Source organism: Pan troglodytes, chromosome 19, assembly GCF_028858775.2.
Source record: "Pan troglodytes isolate AG18354 chromosome 19, NHGRI_mPanTro3-v2.0_pri, whole genome shotgun sequence".
Lineage (NCBI taxonomy): Eukaryota > Metazoa > Chordata > Mammalia > Primates > Hominidae > Pan > Pan troglodytes.
This window is the reverse complement of record NC_072417.2, coordinates 25,423,738-25,443,188: the sequence shown is the minus strand read 5'-3', so window position 1 is coordinate 25,443,188 and position 19,451 is coordinate 25,423,738. Positions and strand designations below refer to the sequence as shown.

At 43.8% G+C, this 19,451-nt stretch overlaps 1 protein-coding gene and 1 pseudogene across 8 annotated transcripts in view; one reads left to right on the top strand and one right to left on the bottom strand.

Moving 5' to 3' along the window:
- EZH1 (enhancer of zeste 1 polycomb repressive complex 2 subunit) overlaps positions 1–19,451 on the bottom strand; it is a 47,321-nt gene that overhangs the window by 5,444 nt on the left and 22,426 nt on the right. For all 8 annotated transcript variants that reach the window (XM_016931770.4, XM_063798556.1, XM_016931773.3 and 5 more), the window contains 14 exons: positions 17,735–17,911; positions 16,567–16,669; positions 15,916–16,079; positions 15,438–15,529; positions 10,545–10,725; positions 9,617–9,813; positions 7,184–7,275; positions 6,219–6,259; positions 5,301–5,426; positions 3,359–3,537; positions 2,440–2,535; positions 1,954–2,035; positions 1,092–1,172; positions 234–318 (listed from right to left, as the gene is read on the bottom strand). In XM_016931770.4, coding sequence (XP_016787259.1) covers positions 234–318; positions 1,092–1,172; positions 1,954–2,035; positions 2,440–2,535; positions 3,359–3,537; positions 5,301–5,426; positions 6,219–6,259; positions 7,184–7,275; positions 9,617–9,813; positions 10,545–10,725; positions 15,438–15,529; positions 15,916–16,079; positions 16,567–16,669; positions 17,735–17,911 — 1,696 coding nt within the window. The remainder of the gene's footprint in view (positions 1–233; positions 319–1,091; positions 1,173–1,953; positions 2,036–2,439; positions 2,536–3,358; positions 3,538–5,300; positions 5,427–6,218; positions 6,260–7,183; positions 7,276–9,616; positions 9,814–10,544; positions 10,726–15,437; positions 15,530–15,915; positions 16,080–16,566; positions 16,670–17,734; positions 17,912–19,451) is intronic.
- LOC107969161 (large ribosomal subunit protein eL34-like) lies at positions 11,638–12,056 on the top strand (annotated as a pseudogene).

The window sequence follows — 19,451 nt, the reverse complement described above, 5'->3', positions numbered from 1 at the left end:
ATTGAAAAGGCGGAGTCCCCTCCTGTTTCACTTCCCCTCCCACTCCTTAACGGCTGTTTACAATGGTCCCACTTCTGAGGCAAGGCACCAGATATCAGAACAAGGGACACAGCCTTGTTCACTGGGAGACTCTCTCCTCCATCCCCATTACCCTCCCTGAGCCCCCAAATCTATTCCAACAGCCACTCTTTCCAATTTGGGCCACATCCCAAGGACCATTACTGGCACCTCACCTGTAATCAAAGAAGAGCTCTTCGCCAGCTTGAATTGCCCTCTTGGCAAAGATCCCAATCCGATGGTCTCCATTCACCATGACCACTGCAAGCAGGATAAACCCGAGGCTAGGTTCCTACCCAACTCCAAGTCAATAACCAGTAGGCTTCTGGGTTGATTTTCTCCAAATTCCCAGTGAAAACATGAATCAAATGGAATTAGAAAGTAGTCAATATGGTAGTTGCCTCTATGCTTTTAGATCTGTTATTATGGCAGAAAAATTATCTTTATTATTATTATTAGTGGGGTTTTTTGTTTTGTTTTGTTTTTTGAGACAGAGTCTTGCTCTGTTGCCCAGGCTGGAGTGCAGTGGCATGATCTTGGCTCATTGCAACCTCTGCCTCCAGGGTTCAAGCGATTCTTGTGCCTCAGCCACCTGAGTAGCTGGGACTACAGGTGCACACCGCCACGCCCCCCAGCTGATTTTTGTATTTTTAGTAGAGATGGGGTTTCACCATGTTTGCTAGGCTGGTCTTGAACTCCTGGCCTCAAGTGATCCACCTGCCTCAGCCTCCCAAAGTGCTGGGATTACAGGCGTAAGCCACCACACCCAGCCTATTATTTTTTTGTGAGATGGGTCTCACTATGTTGCTCAGGCTGGTTAAATCATGTTTGTGGGAAAGTGTTTATAATGTATTCGCTGAAAAAAGCAGATTACAAAACTAAGATTGAGAGGGGCCTAAAATGATACCAGATATTAATCATGATTATCTTTGGACAAAAAATAGCTGAGCTAAGGAAAAGGTTCAACAACGAATGGAAATCACAGTAAAGAGGCATCCATCCCCCACCCCACCTCCCAGGTTACTGGGACTCACCTTTGGCATAACAGTTGGGATTCACTGAATGATTTGCAAATCGAATTTTGTTTCCTTTCCGAGTAGCATCCACTACAAAATCTGTATAAAGTAAATCAAGGAAAACCATAAGCACAGCAGGCAACTCCACAGCTTCTCAGCTTGAATTTAAAATCAGTTAAATGGTAACAGAAACACTTTAGTCTGATGGGAATGTTGAAGCCCAGTGTGCTAACAGGAGCAGAGGAAAGCATGCAGCCTCAGAATTCAGCCTTGTGTGGGAGCACTCCCTTTGGGTCCCTCTTTGAATTATGGATCTTCTCATCTACTGGGCAGGGAGATTTCTCAGGTAAAGACGCTCAGCACTCCTATTACAAACAGAACCCAGAAATGGAGGTTCTTCCAAAGCAAGGGCACTGTGGCCTGTGGGATCCCCAAGTGTGATCCTGCCCCCTTGCTCTATGCATCTGCTGGAAGATTCGGAGCTGATCTAAACTTGGACTACAGCAAGGGCAATCTGGTAGAAAGATCACCTTGGGGCCAAGTGCGGTGGCTCACTCCTGTAATCCTAGCACTTTGGGAGGCCGAGGCGGGTGGATCACTTGAGGCCAGGAGTTCGATAACAGCCTGGCCAACATGGTGAAACCCAGTCTCTACTAAAAATATAAAAATATTAGCCGGGCATGGTGGCAGGTGCTTGTAGTCCCAGCTACTCGGGAGGCTGAGGCAGGAGAATCACTTGAACCCGGGAGGCAGAGGGTAGAGGCTGCAGTGAGCCAAGATCACACCATTGCACCCCAGCCTGGGCAACACAGCAAGACTCCGTCTCAAAAAAAGAAAAAAAAAAAAGACCACCTTGGGATGAGACAAAGTGACTTCATACCATTATTGAGGTTGAAGAGGAAGCTGGACATGTATTTGTCATAGACCTTTCCGCGTCGATCAGCCTCATCCTGAGAGATGAGCTAGAGAGATAGACAAATAACAAATAGGAGTATCAGGCTGCCTGCTCAGGGCATGGTACCCTGCCCCCAGAAAGGGCTGGGTGGTATCTCACATGGGTGCTTACTGAGCATCATGATGAGAATCACAAGAGAGCAAGCTCAAGTTATGCTGTTCCAATTCCCACCCAGGCCAACCAGTTTTAAGGCTGAAAAGAGCCCCCCTCATCTCTTGTGTCTGGAGTTGCCAAAGAGTTGAACAGTGGTTTCAGTACTGCAAACGGTTCTGTGGGATCTCCCCAAGAGGCCACGTGAGAACACAGCTGAGTTATTTAGAGATTAATTCAAAGAAGCCTGGCCCACAGAAAATCAGAGTTTCTCATCAGTCTCCCCCGAGTAAGAATGTGGGCCAAAACTATAGTACTCACCTCACCACAGTATTCAGAAATGAATTCGTTCTTCTGCACAGACTCCTTTATGAAGGTGCCCCATCCGGCGACATCAGAGGGGGCCAGCAGCAGGTGCTGGGGAAGAGGGGGCCAAGTCTCAGACTACAGGGTGTGCATGAGTAGGGGGTGTGTGCTGGATGTGCACATGTGTGGTGGGGGTGCGGTGGAAAGAACCAGCAACTGTTAAGAGGATCTGAAAGCAGAAAAAGGTCTAACCCATTCTTTTCTGCTTGGGGGAGAAAAGAAAATGGGAGGTGGTGACGAACGGAAATAGGATATCTCTTCCTTTATCCATGGAGCCCTCCTGGGCCTTAGTCTATAGGAATTCACTGCGATGTGTGAGGTAAACATAGACATCACCAAAGGTGCATACACCTCGCAGCTCCTTTTTGTCTGGCCAGTTCAAGGAACCACTTTTCTTTCTCTTTTTGGAGATGGAATCTCACTCTGTCCCAGGCTGGAATGCAGTGGTGCGATCTCAGCTTGCTGCAACCTCCACCTCCCAGGTTCAAGCGATTCTCCTACCTCAGCCTTCTGAGTAGCTGGGATTACAGGCATGCACCACCATGCCTGGCTAATTTTTATATTTTTAGTAGAGACAGGGTTTCACCATGTTGCCCAGGCTGGTCTCGAACTCTTGACCTCATGATCCGCTGGCCTCGGCCTCCCAAATTGCTGGGATTACAGGCGTGAGCCACCACACCTGGCCAGGAACCATTTTTCTAAGCCCTACTGGGACTGAAGCCTTTATTAATTCAGTAAATATGTGTCCTTTAGGATTTATCAAGCACTTTCACATATAAAGCCTCAAAAGAACCAGTGGAAAGAGAATGCTTGGGACCGTTCCTTCCTTCCCCCTCCATTTTATCTGGTGTGGGGTCCTGAGGAAAGGCCTCACCTTCTTAAGGCCACGCTGGATGCTGCAGTTTTTACAGGAAACCACCTTGCAGTCCCAGTGCTCTGAGGCCCCACAGGTGAGACACAGGTCAGGGTCACATTCTCGCACTGCCAGATAGCAAGGACATTGCTTGGTATTGCACTGGGTCTTACAGCGACAGCCAGGGAAACGATTCTGACCTGGGAAGGGAAGACAAGTAAGTCTTAGAAGGGAAATAAGCTAATACTGGGGCTTGTGGTTGACTCAAGGGACAGCAAAGAAGTAAATTTTTTGTGTTCAAGGATGTTTGGCAAAATAAGAGGAAGCTCCCTTCCCAATAATCAAATACACAAGTTTTGTCCATAGAAAACTGAGTGCTTCCCAACATTCATGCCTTCGAGTCAAAAAAGCGGGTGTGGTCAAGCATGGTGGCTCATGCCTGTAATCCCAGCACTTTGGGAGGCCAAGGCAGGAGAATCACCTGAGCCCAGGAGTTCAAAACCAGGCTGGGCAACATAGGGAGATCCTGTCTCCACAAAAAAATAAAAAAAAAAAAATAGCCATGTTGGTGACACCTGCCTGTAGTCCCAGGCTTGATGGATGTGGGGGGATGAATGGCTTGAGCCAGGGAGGTTGAGGCTGCAGTGAGCCATAATTGTGCCACTTCTCTCCAGCCTGAGCAACAGAGCTGAGATCCTGTCTCAAAAAAATTTAAAAAATGAAAAAAAAAGCAGGTATACTAATAAGAAGTGTCCCCTAGAGATTCCCCAACAATCCTCTCCCTCCCACTGAGGTGGAGAGTACCCCGGAGAATATGAAATCAGTGCGTTTCACTGGTAAATTGTCACCATCAAAACAAGTATCATTTTGAGAACAGAATGCATCCGTTCTATGCCATCCTTCTCCACCCACTGCCCAACCCAGCGCAACCACTTCTCTGCTGCGGCTAAGATCACTATCTGCTATGGGTTAGGAGGTATTTCCTCCAGCAAAACCGCCTGGGCACCAAGTTCTGCAAGCTGTGGGGACTGCCATCAAACTGCTCAGCTTTGAGTTGGGAAGGGCATGGTGGGATAAGAAGTAAAAGATAAGTACCCGGATGTCTCTGCTGACATCCAGGCCCCTGTCTTCTACCTGATATTAAAACTCCAGCTATGAAATGAAAATAGACATACACAGAATCACAAACAAAAAATATCTGAATAAAAAATTTTTTAAAACAGTATTCAGAAAAGGGAAACTGGGGCTGTAACTTAAAAAAAAAAAAGAGTCCCACATTTCTTTTCTTTTTGAGACAGTCTTGCTCTGTTGCCCAGGCTGGAGTGCAGTGGCACAATCTTGGCTCACTGCAGCCTCTGCCCCCTGGGTTCAAGCAATTCTTGTGCCTCAGCCTCCCAAGTAGCTGGGACTACAAGCATGCACCACCATGTCTGGCTAATTTTTGTATTCTTAGTAGAGACGGGGTTCACCATGTTGGCCAGGCTGGTCTTGAGTCCTGACCTTAAGTGATCTGCCCAACTTGGCCTTCCAAGTGCTGGGATTATAGGCATGAGCCACCACACCTGGCCTAATTTTTTTATTTTTAGTAGAGATGAGGTTTCGCCAAGTTAGCCACGCTGGTCTTGAACTCCTGACCTCAAGTGATCCGCCCAAAGTGCTGGGATTACAGGTGTGAGTGACTGCGCCTGCTGCCCCCCACATTTCTTAATTCTCCCCTAGAAGACAAAGTTGGGAAAGTATCTGATTTCTGTGTAATTGCTGCTTTTAGAATCATGAACCTAAACGTTTTCCAGAAACGACTCTCCCAGATCTCATGCACTTATTTCATTTGTAGAATCCCTAAAACACAGCAAAGGGGATATCAGAAGGCCATAAGCAGTAAAGGGCACAGGAATGGGGCAAGCCTAGGGCACACTGGAGCCAACTGTTTTGGTAGACTATACAGAAAACGTAGCACACTTACAGTCTGGGTTGCACTGGCAGAACTTCTCACAGAAATTCTGAGTCATGATGCAGGGGCAGGTGCTGTCACAGGGGCGGTCTGGGTGGTCGCAGGGTTGGTAGTTGTACACTTGTGTGGAAGAGTTATCTAGGAAAGAAAACAGAGGAGGATGCTGCTGTGACCATACTCTCCAGCTGTCTTCCCTCCCAAGTGTCCAGCTGCCCTGATTCAGAGGAGGCTGGTCCTAACAATGTCCTTGGACACACATTTAGCACCTGAAGTGAGAAGACAGGGATGACCGTTGTTCATAAGCTGCAGTGGGGTGATCTGCTTTGTGGGGAGGGTGTGGAGATGGTCTGGGACAACAGGGAAGCTATTCTAAACATTAAATGAGGTCTGGAACCTAGCAAATGGCACACTAGAAAAGTCACATACTGGCCAGGCACAGTGGCTCACGCCTGTAATCCCAGCACTTTGCGAGGCCAAGGCAGGTGGATCATTTGAGGTCAGGAGTTCGAGACCAGCCTGGCCAACATGGTGAAACCCCGTCTCTACTAAAAATACAAAAATTAGCCAGGCATGGTGGTACATGCCTGTAATCCCAGCTACTCGGGAAGCTGAGGCAGGAGAATTGCTTGAACCCGGGAGGCGGAGGTTGCAGTGAGCCAAGATTGTGCCACTGCACTCCAGCCTGGGTGACAGAGCGAGGCTCCATCTCAAAAAAAAGAAAAATCACAGACCACAAGGCCCTTAATGTTACCTCCTAAGAGGTCTTCTCAGTTGCAGTGAGAGGCTCAGCTGTTCTCAGTTGCTGCAGAGAATTCTGCAATCTGCGGAAGTGGCACTGGGTCAACAAGTGCAGCTGGAGGTGGGGTAGGGTGATGGCCACAGAGTGAGGCCTCCAGCTGAACTGCTGAAGAATGCCCTGGTAGAACTTACCTTTCTTCAGCTGAATCTTCCTGCAGTGTGCAGCCCACAATCTGAAAAAGACAGGAAGGACAGGTCTCAGTCACGGCCCTAGGGAGCTCTGCAAATGCAGGTAAATGACAACGTGACTTGCTCTGAGGGACTGTGTTTGATGACTGGGGAGTATCTTCCCAAACCCCTCAACAGGACGACTTTGGTACACAGAAGCTAGAGTCCATCCTAAATCCAGCTGGCCTGTGCTACAAGATTTAAACTTAAACACAACCCCTCCCAAACAAGCAAATAACATAAAAGAACACAACAGAAATAAAAGAAAGCCCAAGCCTATTGGTCTATTATAAAGCTATTGTTTCTCTCCAAATCTCTCCCTTTGTCTTTGTGGAGGTGGAGATATGGGGGAGTTTCAAGATGGGGAGGTGGGAAGGCCTTTCAGGAATCTTCTCTGAAAGAACTGAAAGGGAGGAGCCACAGGGATTTCCTTCTGTATTTAGAAGTGGTGTCAGCTCCTTCCTCTGATAGGTGATAGTCACTAGGGAACAGAGCCAGGGTGCAGAATTTTTTTTAAAACTTCCAACCTAAGTAAAGGCTATCATGTAACTCAGAAAAACAACACAAACCAAACAAATAAATAAACTCTGATCAGAGTTGAGAAATGGGTAAGGTGGTAACGAAACCAACAAGGAGAAATGGCTTCAGGGTGGAGCCATGAGGCCAGCTCATGTCCTATTGGCCAGAAGCTTAAATAGAAAAACAGACAGTTATGGTCCACAGCACCGGGGGACAAGAAGAGGGCTGATCTAAGGCACAGACCCTCAGGGAGCACTCAGGAGGCTGGCTCTCAGTCATGTGATGCCAAGCTGATGGGCTCACACAGCCTGTGCGGTTGCTAAAGAGGGAGGCAGATGGGAACTCCAAGGGGAGGTCAGAGCACAGGGAACAGCCTGGCTGTAAAACAAAACACTTTGTCCAACCCTTGCCTGTGCTTTCTTTTCTTCTTCTGTGAGGGGTTCATGAGCTCATCTGTTGGCAGCTTCAGGATAAGTGATTCTTTGACTGCAAACTGAAAGACCTGGAAGAGAAATCCAACGGGCCTGTCACTCCTCGAGCAAGGGGGTCAGGTAAGTGGCCCAGCTGGGTGCTGGCCTTGGGAGGGTTCTGAGAAACTCAGGCAGCTGACCAAGCCTCTCATCAGTCAGGGAGAGACAGAGTGCCACTGGGACATTGGGTTACTGGCTCTGAAGTTCATTCCTAATTATTTATCCTGACTCAGGAAAGGAGAAATACTGAGCACAGTAATACCGCCCCTGGTCAGAAGCTGTCACCTACTACTCTTTCTACCAAGCCACGGGTAGAAGAGTGGGCTGACTATGACCAACAGTATCTTCTTCTTTTTAGGAAGGGCAACTCTGTGCCTTGTGTAACTGAGTGTAAGGCAGGACAGGACAGGACAGGAATGGTTTCAGTGGGCTAAATATTAGCTCCCTCTGTCAGTATAAAGATACCGGAGCCTTGGCCATTTCAATAGGATGTGTTTTTTCTCTTAAAGCACTGGTTTTTAGTTTTTCCTTTTCTTTGTTGGGGCTATTGGCCCTCTGTGGGGGATCTTTGAAAACTGTAACTATTCTCAGGAAAATACAGACAAGAACATTCTTGCATACAAATCCATAGATGGTTACGTTGAGAACCTGTGATCAGGGAAATAGGTATGAGCTCCAAAATGAAAGCAAAGGGCACTTCAGCTCATGGTTCTGTTTTTGTTTTTTTGTTTTTGTTTTTTAGAGAGAGGGTCTCATACTCTTGGCCAGGCTGGAGTGCAGTGGTGCCATCATAGCTCAATGTAGTATAGAACTCCTGGGCTTAAGCCATCTTCCCACCTCAGCCTCCTGAGTACTAGGACTACAGGTACATGGCTTTTTTTTTTTTTTTTTGTAGAAATGGGGTCTCACTTTGTTGCCCACACTGGTCCTGAAATCCTGGCTTCAAGCGATCCTCCCACCATGGCTTCCCAAAGCACTGGAATTCTAGGTGTGAGCCACCTTGCCCAGTCCATGGTTCTATTAATTGTTCTCAGTACAGGAAGCATGAAGAAGAGGCCACAGAGTCTCCTCCAGAAGGTAGGAAGCCAAAGCATTGGGGTTCCTTTCCTGTTGGACATGCTGGCCCTGACACCTGCCTCCCTGTCCCTGTTCTTCAGTCTGTCTTCTCACTGTGGTCTTTTCCTGTCTTTTCCTGGGCCAATCACTTGAGGTCAGGAGTTTGAGACCAGCCTGGCCAACATGGTGAAACCCCATCTCTACTAAAAAAAAATACAAAAATGGCCAGGCACATTGGCTCATGCCTGTAATCCCAGCACTTTGGGAGGCCGAGGCGGGTGGATCACCTGAGGTCAGGAGTTTGAGACCAGCCTGGCCAACATGGTGAAACCCCGTCTCTATTACAAATACAAAATTAGCCGGGCGTGGTGGTGCACACCTGTAATCCCAGCTACTTGGGAGGCTGTGGCAGAAGAATCACTTGAACCTGGGAGGCGGAGGCTGCAGTGAGCTGAGATCATGCCACTGCACTCCAGCCTGGGCAACAGACCGAGACTCCGTCTCAAAAAAACAAAACAAAAAAAATTAGCTGGGTGTGGTGGTGGGCACCTGTAATCCCAGCTGCTTGGGAGGATGAGGCAGAAGAATCACTTGAACTTGGGAGGCGGAGGTTGCAGTGAACCAAGATTATGCCACTGCACCACTCCAGCCTGGGCAACAGAGCGAGATTCTGTCTCAAAAAAAAAAAAAAAAAAATTAGCTGGGCATAGTGGCCTGCACCTGTAGTCCCTTGCTACTTGCTTGGCTGAGGGGAGAGGACTGCTTGAGCCCAGGAGGCAGAGGTTACAGTGAGCTATGATCATGCCACTGCACTCCAGCCTGGGCGACACAGTGAAACCCTGTCTCAAAGACAAAATAAAGATAATCTAGTGATAGAAAATGTGGAGAATAAAATGACTGAAGAGGCTGGCGGAGTGGTGGAGGGAGCAGCAGCTGCAGCAGCAGCAGCAGTGTGCTCATTAACAAGAGCCACAGAAAGACCTGGGAGTCCCTTCTGGGAAAGGGGTACACATTTAGAAAGGAGGCCAGAGCCAAAAAAAAAAGAAGCGAAAGAGTGTAGGACCCAGAAGCATTAAATAGAGTCCAGACAAAAATGAGCATTCAGCAAGGAGGAGGCGGGTCCCCAAACATCATTAGGCCTGGCACTTGCAGAAGGGCCATGTTTGGGAAACTCACAGAAGCACAGGCTCATCAGGGACTGAACTTAAGACAACTTCTCTCCAGACCCAGACACACAGCCTGGTAAGATGGCAAAGGGCTGGACAGAGCAACGCGTGAAAGGAGGGGCCCATTTGTTCTGCTGCTTCCAGATGGTACCTGCTTGCACGTCTTGGTCCCCAGAAGCCTGGCTATTGAACAGAAGTTGTTGAAGTAGGTGCCATGGAAGACTCGAAAAAGAGATTCTTCAGCCCCAGTCCATTCCACAGGCTCCGAGGGTGCTTCCACTACGCAGAGTTGAGGTGGGGCTGGACTAGCCTTCTGTTTTGTGGGAGTCTGACAGCGAGAGTTAGCCTCTGAGAAGGGAAGAAATAACAGAATCAGAAGAAGGTAGAATGCAGTTGTCATCAGTAGTTTGTCACAAACTCAGAAGTACTTCATTCTACTTTAAAAGGTAGAATAGTTAGGAATGAAAATATTCCCTATCTTTAGGCCAGGCATGGTGGCTCACGCCTGTAATCCCTGCATTTTGGGAGGCCGAGGTGGGTGGATTGCTTGAGCTCAGGAGTTCAAGACCAGCCTGGGCAACATGGCGAAACCCTGTCTCTACTAAAAATACAAAAATTAGCCAGGCAGGGTGGCTCACGCCTGTAATCCCAGCACTTTAGGACGCCGAGGCAGGCGGATCACCTGAGGTCAGAAGTTCAAGACCAGCCTGGCCAACATGGCGAAACCCCGTCTCTACTAAAAATATAAAAATTAGCCGGGCATGGTGGCAGGCACCTGTAATCCCAGCTACTTGGGAGGCTGAGGCAGGAGAATCGCTTGAACCTGGGAGGTGGAGGTTGCAGTGAGCCAAGATAGCACCACTGCACTCCAGCCTGGGCAAAAAAGCGAGAGACTGTTTCAAAAGAAAAGAAAAGAAAAGAAAAGAAAAGAAAATATTCCCCATCTTTACTGTTTACAAAACTTGTAGAAAGAATTTATAATTTTTAAGAGGTAGTAAAGTTAAGTGTCAGGCAGTGATCCTGGGTTTACCAGAGTCCTTGCATGGAAAGAAAAAGTCTTCATTTTCTGTTCATCGTACCTGAAGAACTGGAGGCCCAGTCATTGCCTGTGTCCCTGTCACTGTCTCCTTCTTTAGTCTCAGCCACAGCAGAGGCTGAGGCATTGGAGCAGGAAGCACTGACTATGTGGTGCCTTCTCCGGCGACGACCAGAGCACTTGGAGCGGGGGTTGTGGAGCATGGCATACTCCTTTGCTCCTTCCTGCAGTGGACACATTACAGACAGGAAATAGGAACAGGCCCATCACCATATTGATCTCATCATCACAAACTTTCATCTTTACAACATCTGTCTACAATAATAGTGTCTTTTCTTTTTCTCTGTACCATATAATAAGTATGATCATATAACAATGAGAGCTGCTTAACAAAACTTACGTACTTTTTCACAAAAGAGTTGTCCTATAATTTTTTTTTTTTTTTTTTTCGTTTTTTTGAGACAGGGTCTCTCTCTCTTGCCCAGGATGGAGTGCAGAGGCCTGCTCACTGCAGCCTCGAATTCCTGGGCTCAAGTGATTCCCTTGCCTCAGCCTCCCAAGTAGCTAGGACCACACGCACATGCCACCATGCCCAGCTAATGTCCTATAATCTTAAAAAAGATATAATCTATGCATCTGTGTCTTCAATTTTCCAGTGAGTTGTATCTAAAATTAACTTGCGTGTTACTTGTTTGGAATTTGAGAACACATTCTCCTACGGATGAAGAAATGAGATTCAGAGAGGGGAAGAAACTAGCTTGAGAGTATGCAGCTAATAGTTCCAGAGGGGTATAGGAATCAGGGTTCCTTGTCTCCCTAGGCCACTATTCTTTCCAGTCTACCACACTTTCTCTGTTTCCTTAATAAAATGTGTAATGCTTAATCTGTACAATCTTACTACTTAATTTTGAAACTTCCTCCCAAATCTGTGTATGAAACTCAGAAGAATATTGTTTCATTATTTTACAGCTATCACCCCCTTTTTTAAAAAATGAAATAATTATCACTCACCTAGATCATCAATATTTTCTCATCAGACTTGGTTTTCAAAGACTTCCTAGCTGTTTCTGAAAACTAAATCTATTTCTACAAAATAAAGGTTTATCTTCCAGTGACATTGTCTAGAGGCACTCAGAATGGTCCAGCATTTGACATACATGTAGGCTTTCCTACAATATAGCTTTTAACAAAACTAGGCTGTCCTGAGCCCCTGGTAATAGAATTGATTACCTTTATACCAAGAGGGTTGGGAAAGCACTGAAATCTGCATGTGGCGTGTGCCCAGCAGACTTCGGGGGGTTTGTGCTATGAGACCTAAAGTTCCTATGAGATTGTCCAAAACAAAAAAGCATGTCAGCAGGGCCTATGGTGGATCCGTGTGTGCTGAATGTATTGGTGCAGGAGCAAGTGTGCTTTCCTTAGCAAGCAGCAGAAAATTGTTGTGAAAGTGTTGAAGGCACAAGCAGAGTCAGAAAGCTCAATTTAAAAATGAAGTTTTTTTGAGTAATAAAAATGAAAAAAAATAAAGGTTAACTATCATTAAGGGTATTTGGAATTTGGAATAATATACAGTAAGGCCTAAAGGAAATTCCAAAAGAGAAGTTTCAAAATTAACTGAACCTGATATTATGTGCCTATGCTGTGTGTGAAGTATACAGTATCAATTATACTATTTTAAACATTTATATATATATTTACATATAATTTTTATATATTATATATTTATATATAATATATAATATGTATAATATATTATATAATTATATAATTTATATAAATATAAAATATATATTTATATAATATATAAATATATAAAATTTGTATAATATATATTTATATATAATTTATATAAATATAAAATATGTAAATATAAATATATATAATTTATGTAAATATAATTTATATATTATATATGTATTTATATACTATATATTACATGTATTTATATATTATAGATTATATGTATTTATATATTATATATATTATAGATTATATGTATTTATATATAATATATATTATAGATTATATGTATTTATATATAATATATATTATAGATTATATGTATTTATATATAATATATATTATAGATTATATGTATTTATATATAATATATATTATAGATTATATGTATTTATATATAATATATATTATAGATTATATGTATTTATATATAATATATATTATAGATTATATGTATTTATATATATATATATTTTTTTTTTGAGACAAGGTCTTGCTCTGTCACCCAGGTGAGTACAGTAGCATGATCTCAGCTCACTGCAGCCTTGACCTTCTAGGCTCAACTGATCCTCCCACCTCAGCCTCCCAAGTCCAGTCCAGCTAATTTTTGTTATTTTTTATAGACACGGGGTTTTGCCATGTTGCCCAGGCTGGTCTCGAACTCCTAGGCTCAAGCTATCCACATGCTTCAGCCCCCCAAATTGCTGGGATTACAGGCGTGAGCCACCATTTTAATATAATGGCCAAACATTTTAACATAAATAAAATCAAGTTTCCAGACCTAATTTCTAGGTTATAAGAAAGAGGAGACAGAAGAACACAGAAATGACACTGTGAAAAAACAACAGATGAATCCAGGATGTGGGTCATCCTACAAGACAACCAGCCTGGAACTTTTAAAAAGATTTTAAAAGTGATAGAATTATTTGAGATTAAAAACGAGTAAAAAGACATAACAAGGCCGGGCGCCTTATTACGCCTGTAATCCCAGTACTTTGGGAGGCCAGGCAGTCTGATCACCTGAGGTTGGGAGTTCAAGACCAGCCTGACCAACACGGAGAAACCCTGTCTCTACTAAAAACACAAAAATTAGCTGGGCGTGGTGGCGCATGCCTGTAATCCCAGCTACTTGGGAGGCTGAGGCAGGAGAATCGTTTGAACCCGGGAGGTGGAGATTGTGGTGAGCCGAGATTGCACCATTGCACTCCAGCCTGGGCAACAAGAGTGAAACTCTGTCTCAAAAAAAAAAAAAGACATAATAACCAAATATGATGCCTGACTGGATGATCCTGGTTTGGAAACAAAACAAAACAAAACACAAAAATACCTATTCTTGGTACAGCTGAAAAAAAAATTAAATATATTAATAGAATGGGTAATAGAGGATACTATACAATTTTTATTAATTGTCCTAGGTGTAATAATGTGGTTATGTAAGAGAATGTCTTTATGCTGAAACATTTACCAAATGAGCATCACAATGTCTGCAACTTATTGTCAAATGGTTCAGCAAAAGATATACATACGCAAATTTATGGAGAAAGGAGATACAGAAAAAAATGTTATCAAATCCAGGAAGAAGGTATCTTTCAACTCTGCATGATTGAAAATGTTCTTAGTAAACAGTTGAGGGAAAATAGTCCAGCATTATATTTAATATGCACTCAAACCTAAAATGCAATAAAAGAAAAATTGTGCATACATTATCTCTGTAAGTTAAACATGCATACATTTCAGGCATTGGCAGCATCTTCGTAATACATGTACAGGGTATCAAGGTGACTCCTGTGAGAAGGGCAATGACCTTTTGACTTATATAAATGCTGGTATGTTGACATAACATGGCATATATATTTTTTTAAGGATGAAGTAATTTCATTTTATTATTTTTTTTTTTTTGAGATGGAATCTCACTATCTCACCCAGGCTGGAGTACAGTGGCGTGATCTCGGCTCACTGCAGCCTCCACCTCCTGGGTTCAAGCAATTCTCCTGTCTCAGCCTCCTGAGTAGCTGGGATTACAGGCGTGCGCCACCACACCTGGTTAATTTTGTATTTTCAGTAGAGACAGGGTTTTTCCATGTTGACCAGGCTGGTCTCAAACTCCTGACCTCAGGTGATCCACCTCCCTCAGCCTCCCAAAGTGCTGGGATTATAGGTGTGCACTACGACGCCTGGCTGAAAAACATGGAGTAATTTTAAAAGCATGATCTGTGGAGTTAGACCCTGACTTGAATTTCATCGCTGCCATACCACTGACTTATCAACTAACTTTAGGCAAAATATATAACTTTTGTAATCCAGTTTCCTCTACCTCATGACACTGTTATAGGATGAAAATAAGACAAGGTATGTTAAGGGTCTACTACGATACTTGGCACATAGGAAGGAGTCAATACACATTAGGAAAAAATAAACCCAATAATGTCTATTCTTTTGCTTTTACAGTACGGCCCATTTCCCACATGCGTGCCCAACAGCATTCTCTACCATCTTTCCATCTATTATCCCACTAAAGATGGTTCCAAAAGCACTTGGCTGGTTGTATAATATAATTTTAATAGGTGGCAGAAATTTTATCAAGGTATTTTATTCATCGCCTAGGCTCATCCTATTGTGTAAAAAGCCCAACTGTGTCTTTGGCAAGTCCAGTTGATCTATTTCCTTCTAGCTCTCAATATATGGCTTCCCCACAGGTATGCCAGACCATTTATGCTGCTTCTTAAGGTTTGTCCATCAGGGAACGGTCCATGTGGTTGATCACAACAAGACATCAGCATCATCACGTGCTATTCGTCTCATAGTTATATGCATTTATAACAAGATAGAAAAGAAACTAGAGTGCGTACCCACCCCCCCAGCATACAGTTTGCTCCAATTCTAACAATACAGTTTTAGGCTCTGAAATCTAAGCAGATGATATTTAGAGCAGGCAAGCCTTTAATGATCTTCGAATCCGCACTCCATCAGACTAACTTTATAGTGCTACCATGTCTGGAGAGTTCCTTAAGAGCGGTCCCACAGTAACTGGGGAGCTCCTTAAGAGCAAAAGCCATGTTTTATTTGTGCTATATGACCCCCAGAGTGCTGTGTACTGGCTCACGTGGCTTGTGTTCCCAGAGGCAGAGAGCCTGAGGACCATTTCCTGCTCAATCTCCAATGAAGTTAATAATGCCAGAACAGCTTAAGAACATACCAGCAAAAGGAAGCAGTCTGTGCCACATGGTTCTGGTTCAATCTTGATTTCTTTATTCTTGCGTTTATATACATTAGGGGTGGCATGAAAAGCTGGAAAACAAAAACTGTCTTGTTGCCAGTGGTCTATCCACTTGACAAGATGGGGAGAAACAAAAGTGAATTAGAGAGCTATTGTAGGAGTTAGAATTCGATATAAACGGCTACCATCAGGGTGCACAAAATTCAGTCATTTCTGACATCAACACAATGCTTTCAAAGCTAAGAGGTACTGAGGGACAGATAAGTTGCTAGTTAGTCTGTCCCTATCATGCAAAGCATGTTGCACTATAATTGAGCAAGGGAAAACAGAACTGGCCCTTTGTAAAACGTTAGAACAGAAGCCAGGAACTCTATACGAGAAACCAGAACAAAGAGAAGGAAATGGTGGCTGGGGATGGAAGAGAGGAGAGCATTTCAAACAGAGTAGCCCCACTCACGGTGAAGGAAGCAGTCGTATTTAAAGCAGCGCCGGCAAAAAAGTGTGTGGAAGGAGTGCAGAGATTGCTCCCGCTGCACAGACTTGGCATTGGGGCCATCGATGTTGGGTGTGCACTGAGGGGGAAGTGCATTGGGGTCTGACATCTCTGTTAGCTCTCGATACCTATTTAAGAAAAGAGAGATAAGAGTTCCTCCGAGGAACTGCCTCCACTGAGGAAATACAGATTGGGTACTGACAGTAGCTCACCTACGGTCTGCCAAGGGAGGATGGGTGTTTTTTACAGGTCTGGTTGATAAGAGAATGGTAGATAACTAAAGTGGGTCCACCATTGTAATTATGCTGGGTTGGGCAAATGTTGGAAAGTAAGGGGAGGGAAGGATTTGTTAAGATGGTGCTGGAGTTAACTCTCCAGAAAAATGGCAGAGTAAATGTTCTCTGCCCAGACTCACTCAAAAGCCAGTATACGATGACCCTTAATATAGTAAGGGGGGCATTTAGAGGTAATTGAGTAAGCAAGAAATAATCAAATTGTGGGCAAATCATAATGCCCTTACCATAAACAAAGCTTTTTACTAACCAAAAATTAGGAGGGAATAAAGGTTTTGTCCGAGCACTCTGCATATGGCCTAAGTGGGACAGCTTTCCCTACCTCTCCTTCATGTCATCTGGGACACCATTCTCAGGGAACATTGAGGCAATTGCACTGAAGATCATGTCATTTGGGAACTGTTTCTTGGAACTCTTTTTGTTGCCTGAATTGGAAATGATAAAAAGCTCCTGAGTGCGATTATCAGAACACGTAAACAAATCTGTATGATCTTTTTTCCTTTTGTCATAGCATTTTGATTACGGCTGCTTTGTTAACCTAACCACTGATTGTTTGGAGATATATAAACATCAGTGCTATCTGGACTTATCTGATATATGCTACCAGTAAATAAGGAAGTTAGAGTAGTCTACATATTAACAACAAAATCCACAGTCCCAATTAGAATCTGGATGTGAGGTGGCTCACGCCTGTAATCCCAGTCAGTACTTTGAGAGGCCGAGGGGAGCGGATCACTTGAGGCCAGGAGTTTGAGACCAGCCTGGCCAACATGGTAAAACCCCAACTCTACTAAAAATACAAAACTTAGCTGGGCATGGTGGTGCATGCCTATAGTCCCAGCTACTTAGAAGGCTGACACACAAGAATCACTTGAACCAGGGAGGTGGAGGTTGCAGTGAGCCGAGATTGTGCCACTGCACTCCACCTTGGGTAACAGAGCAAGACTGTGTCTCAAAAAAATAATAAATAATAGATTTTAAAAATAAAAATAAGAATTTGGAGGTGAAAAGAGTGTTCATAGAGAGGCCTGAACGTAGAAGAATCCTATCATGAAGTGGATGCTGAAGAACTACACTGATACTATAATTATGATACAATAAAAGAGAATACACTATGTCCCTGGACATATAGTATAATTAAACTATTAAATTTTAAATTAAACATTAGTGACATGGAAAAGTACTCATAAGATTAAATAAAAAGGGATATAAAATTTGATATATACATATATATAAATTGGCATGATCCCAATTTCACATGAGACATATAATTAGAAATGAATAGCAATGATTATTCTATCAGTTCTTCTACTTTCTTCTTCACCCAAGTCACAGCTATCTGAAGCTATCACTTAATGATCATGTTCTCCTTTTAAGTGAACCAACAAGAAGCACCAACAGCCTTTAATACGCAACAAATCTTTCCAGTTCTTCCTTCTTCCCTATCCCTGTCACTTTAAAAAAGGAATAAGGGAGCCAGTGCTACGTACCTTCAATAGCATGTCGCTTTCTCTTTCTTGTTACTGGCAGATCTTCTTTGCTGTCATCCTGCTTTCCATCTGAGGTGTCATTGTGCCCTTCCTCCTCCTCATCTGAGTACTGATTCAGGGCATCGACCAACTCCAGAAAAACAGCATCACTAATCAGAACGGATCCAGGGATCATCTCTGAAACATGAGGATTCGAAGGATGAGCTGTGGTCACTTCACATTCCATTAGTCCTCCTAGGCAGGTTTTCTTGTACTCACTCCAGAGGCCCAGATATGTCACATGTGTACATTTTTACATGGGAGATCAGGAAATTACAATCATTTGATTGGCTCCTACACATGCAGTGGGCAGCTGGCTAGAGTAGGAATACAGCTATAGGCTTTATTTATTTTTATTATTTTTTTTAGATGGAGTTTCGCCTTATTGCCCAGGCTGGAGTGCAATGGCACGATCTTGGCTCACCGCAACCTCCACCTCCCAGGTTCAAGTGATTCTCCTGCCTCAGCCTCCCGAGTAGCTGGGATTACGCATGTGCCACCACCCTGGCTAATTTTGTATTTTAGTAGAGACTGGGTTTCTCCATGTCAGGCTGGTCGTGAACTCCAGACCTCAGGTGATCCGCCCGCCTCGGCCTACCAAAATGCTGGGATTACAGGTGTGACCCACTGTGCCCAGCCATAGGCTTTATTCTTACTGAAGAACTTCACTTCCTCAGTCACAAGTCAACTCTGAATTTCTGGTTCAAAATCTCATGAAAGTGTTCAAACAATCTCCAAGTAGGGCAGAGAAAAATAATAAAATGAAAATTCTCTTGGCTTTGCTGCTGATGGGTCAGTAATGACGTCTCTAAATCAAAAGACAGCAATTTTTCCTAAAATTGTACTTTATGGAGATGTACTACAATTTAGGAGGTCTTTGAACACTAGGAGGCACTGTGGACAAATAATGTAGTTCAACAGCATCACAACAGTGCCCACAATTGTCAAAAGAGCAGGTGGGGCTGTTGGTTTATGAAGTGATAGAGAGCCTCTCCTCTTTCCATTTCTTACACACGGACAGACTTTTCTAGAATTATGACTAAATCCAAACAATTGGCTTTTAGGAAATTCAGATTATTAAAACCAACTTCTGGGAGATTCAGGGGATGCCTGGATCAAAGAAGTATGACAGAGAGCCTCATTGCCATTCTCAGAGAAAGAGAAATAAAGAACAAAATGGTCTTGGATGTCCTTATGGAAAACTCCTAAGCCCTAAGATTAAACTTATTTGTACAATAAACTTTCTCTCCAGCCACTGATTACTACATAATCCTTTTATGTCCCAACTCCTTTTAAAATTTAACTAGGATACTTTAAATAATTTTTATTTCTGTTTCTGCTGCTTGAATCAGAAATAACTAGGGTAATAAAAAAAAAAAGAAAGAAAGAAAAAAAGAAATAACTAGGGTATTTTGGGCCAGGCATGTTGGCTCACTCTTGTAATCCCAGAGCTTTGGGAGGCCAACGTGGGAGGATTGCTTGAGGCCAGGAGTTTAAGACCAGCCTGGGCAATGTGGTGAGACTCCATCTCTACAAAAAATTTTAAAAATAAGCCAGGGCCGGGCACGGTGGCTCACGCCTGTAATCCCAGCACTTTGGGAGGCTGAGGCGGGAGGATCACAAGGTCAGGAGATCGAGACCATCCTGGCTCACATGGTGAAACCCCATCCCTACTAAA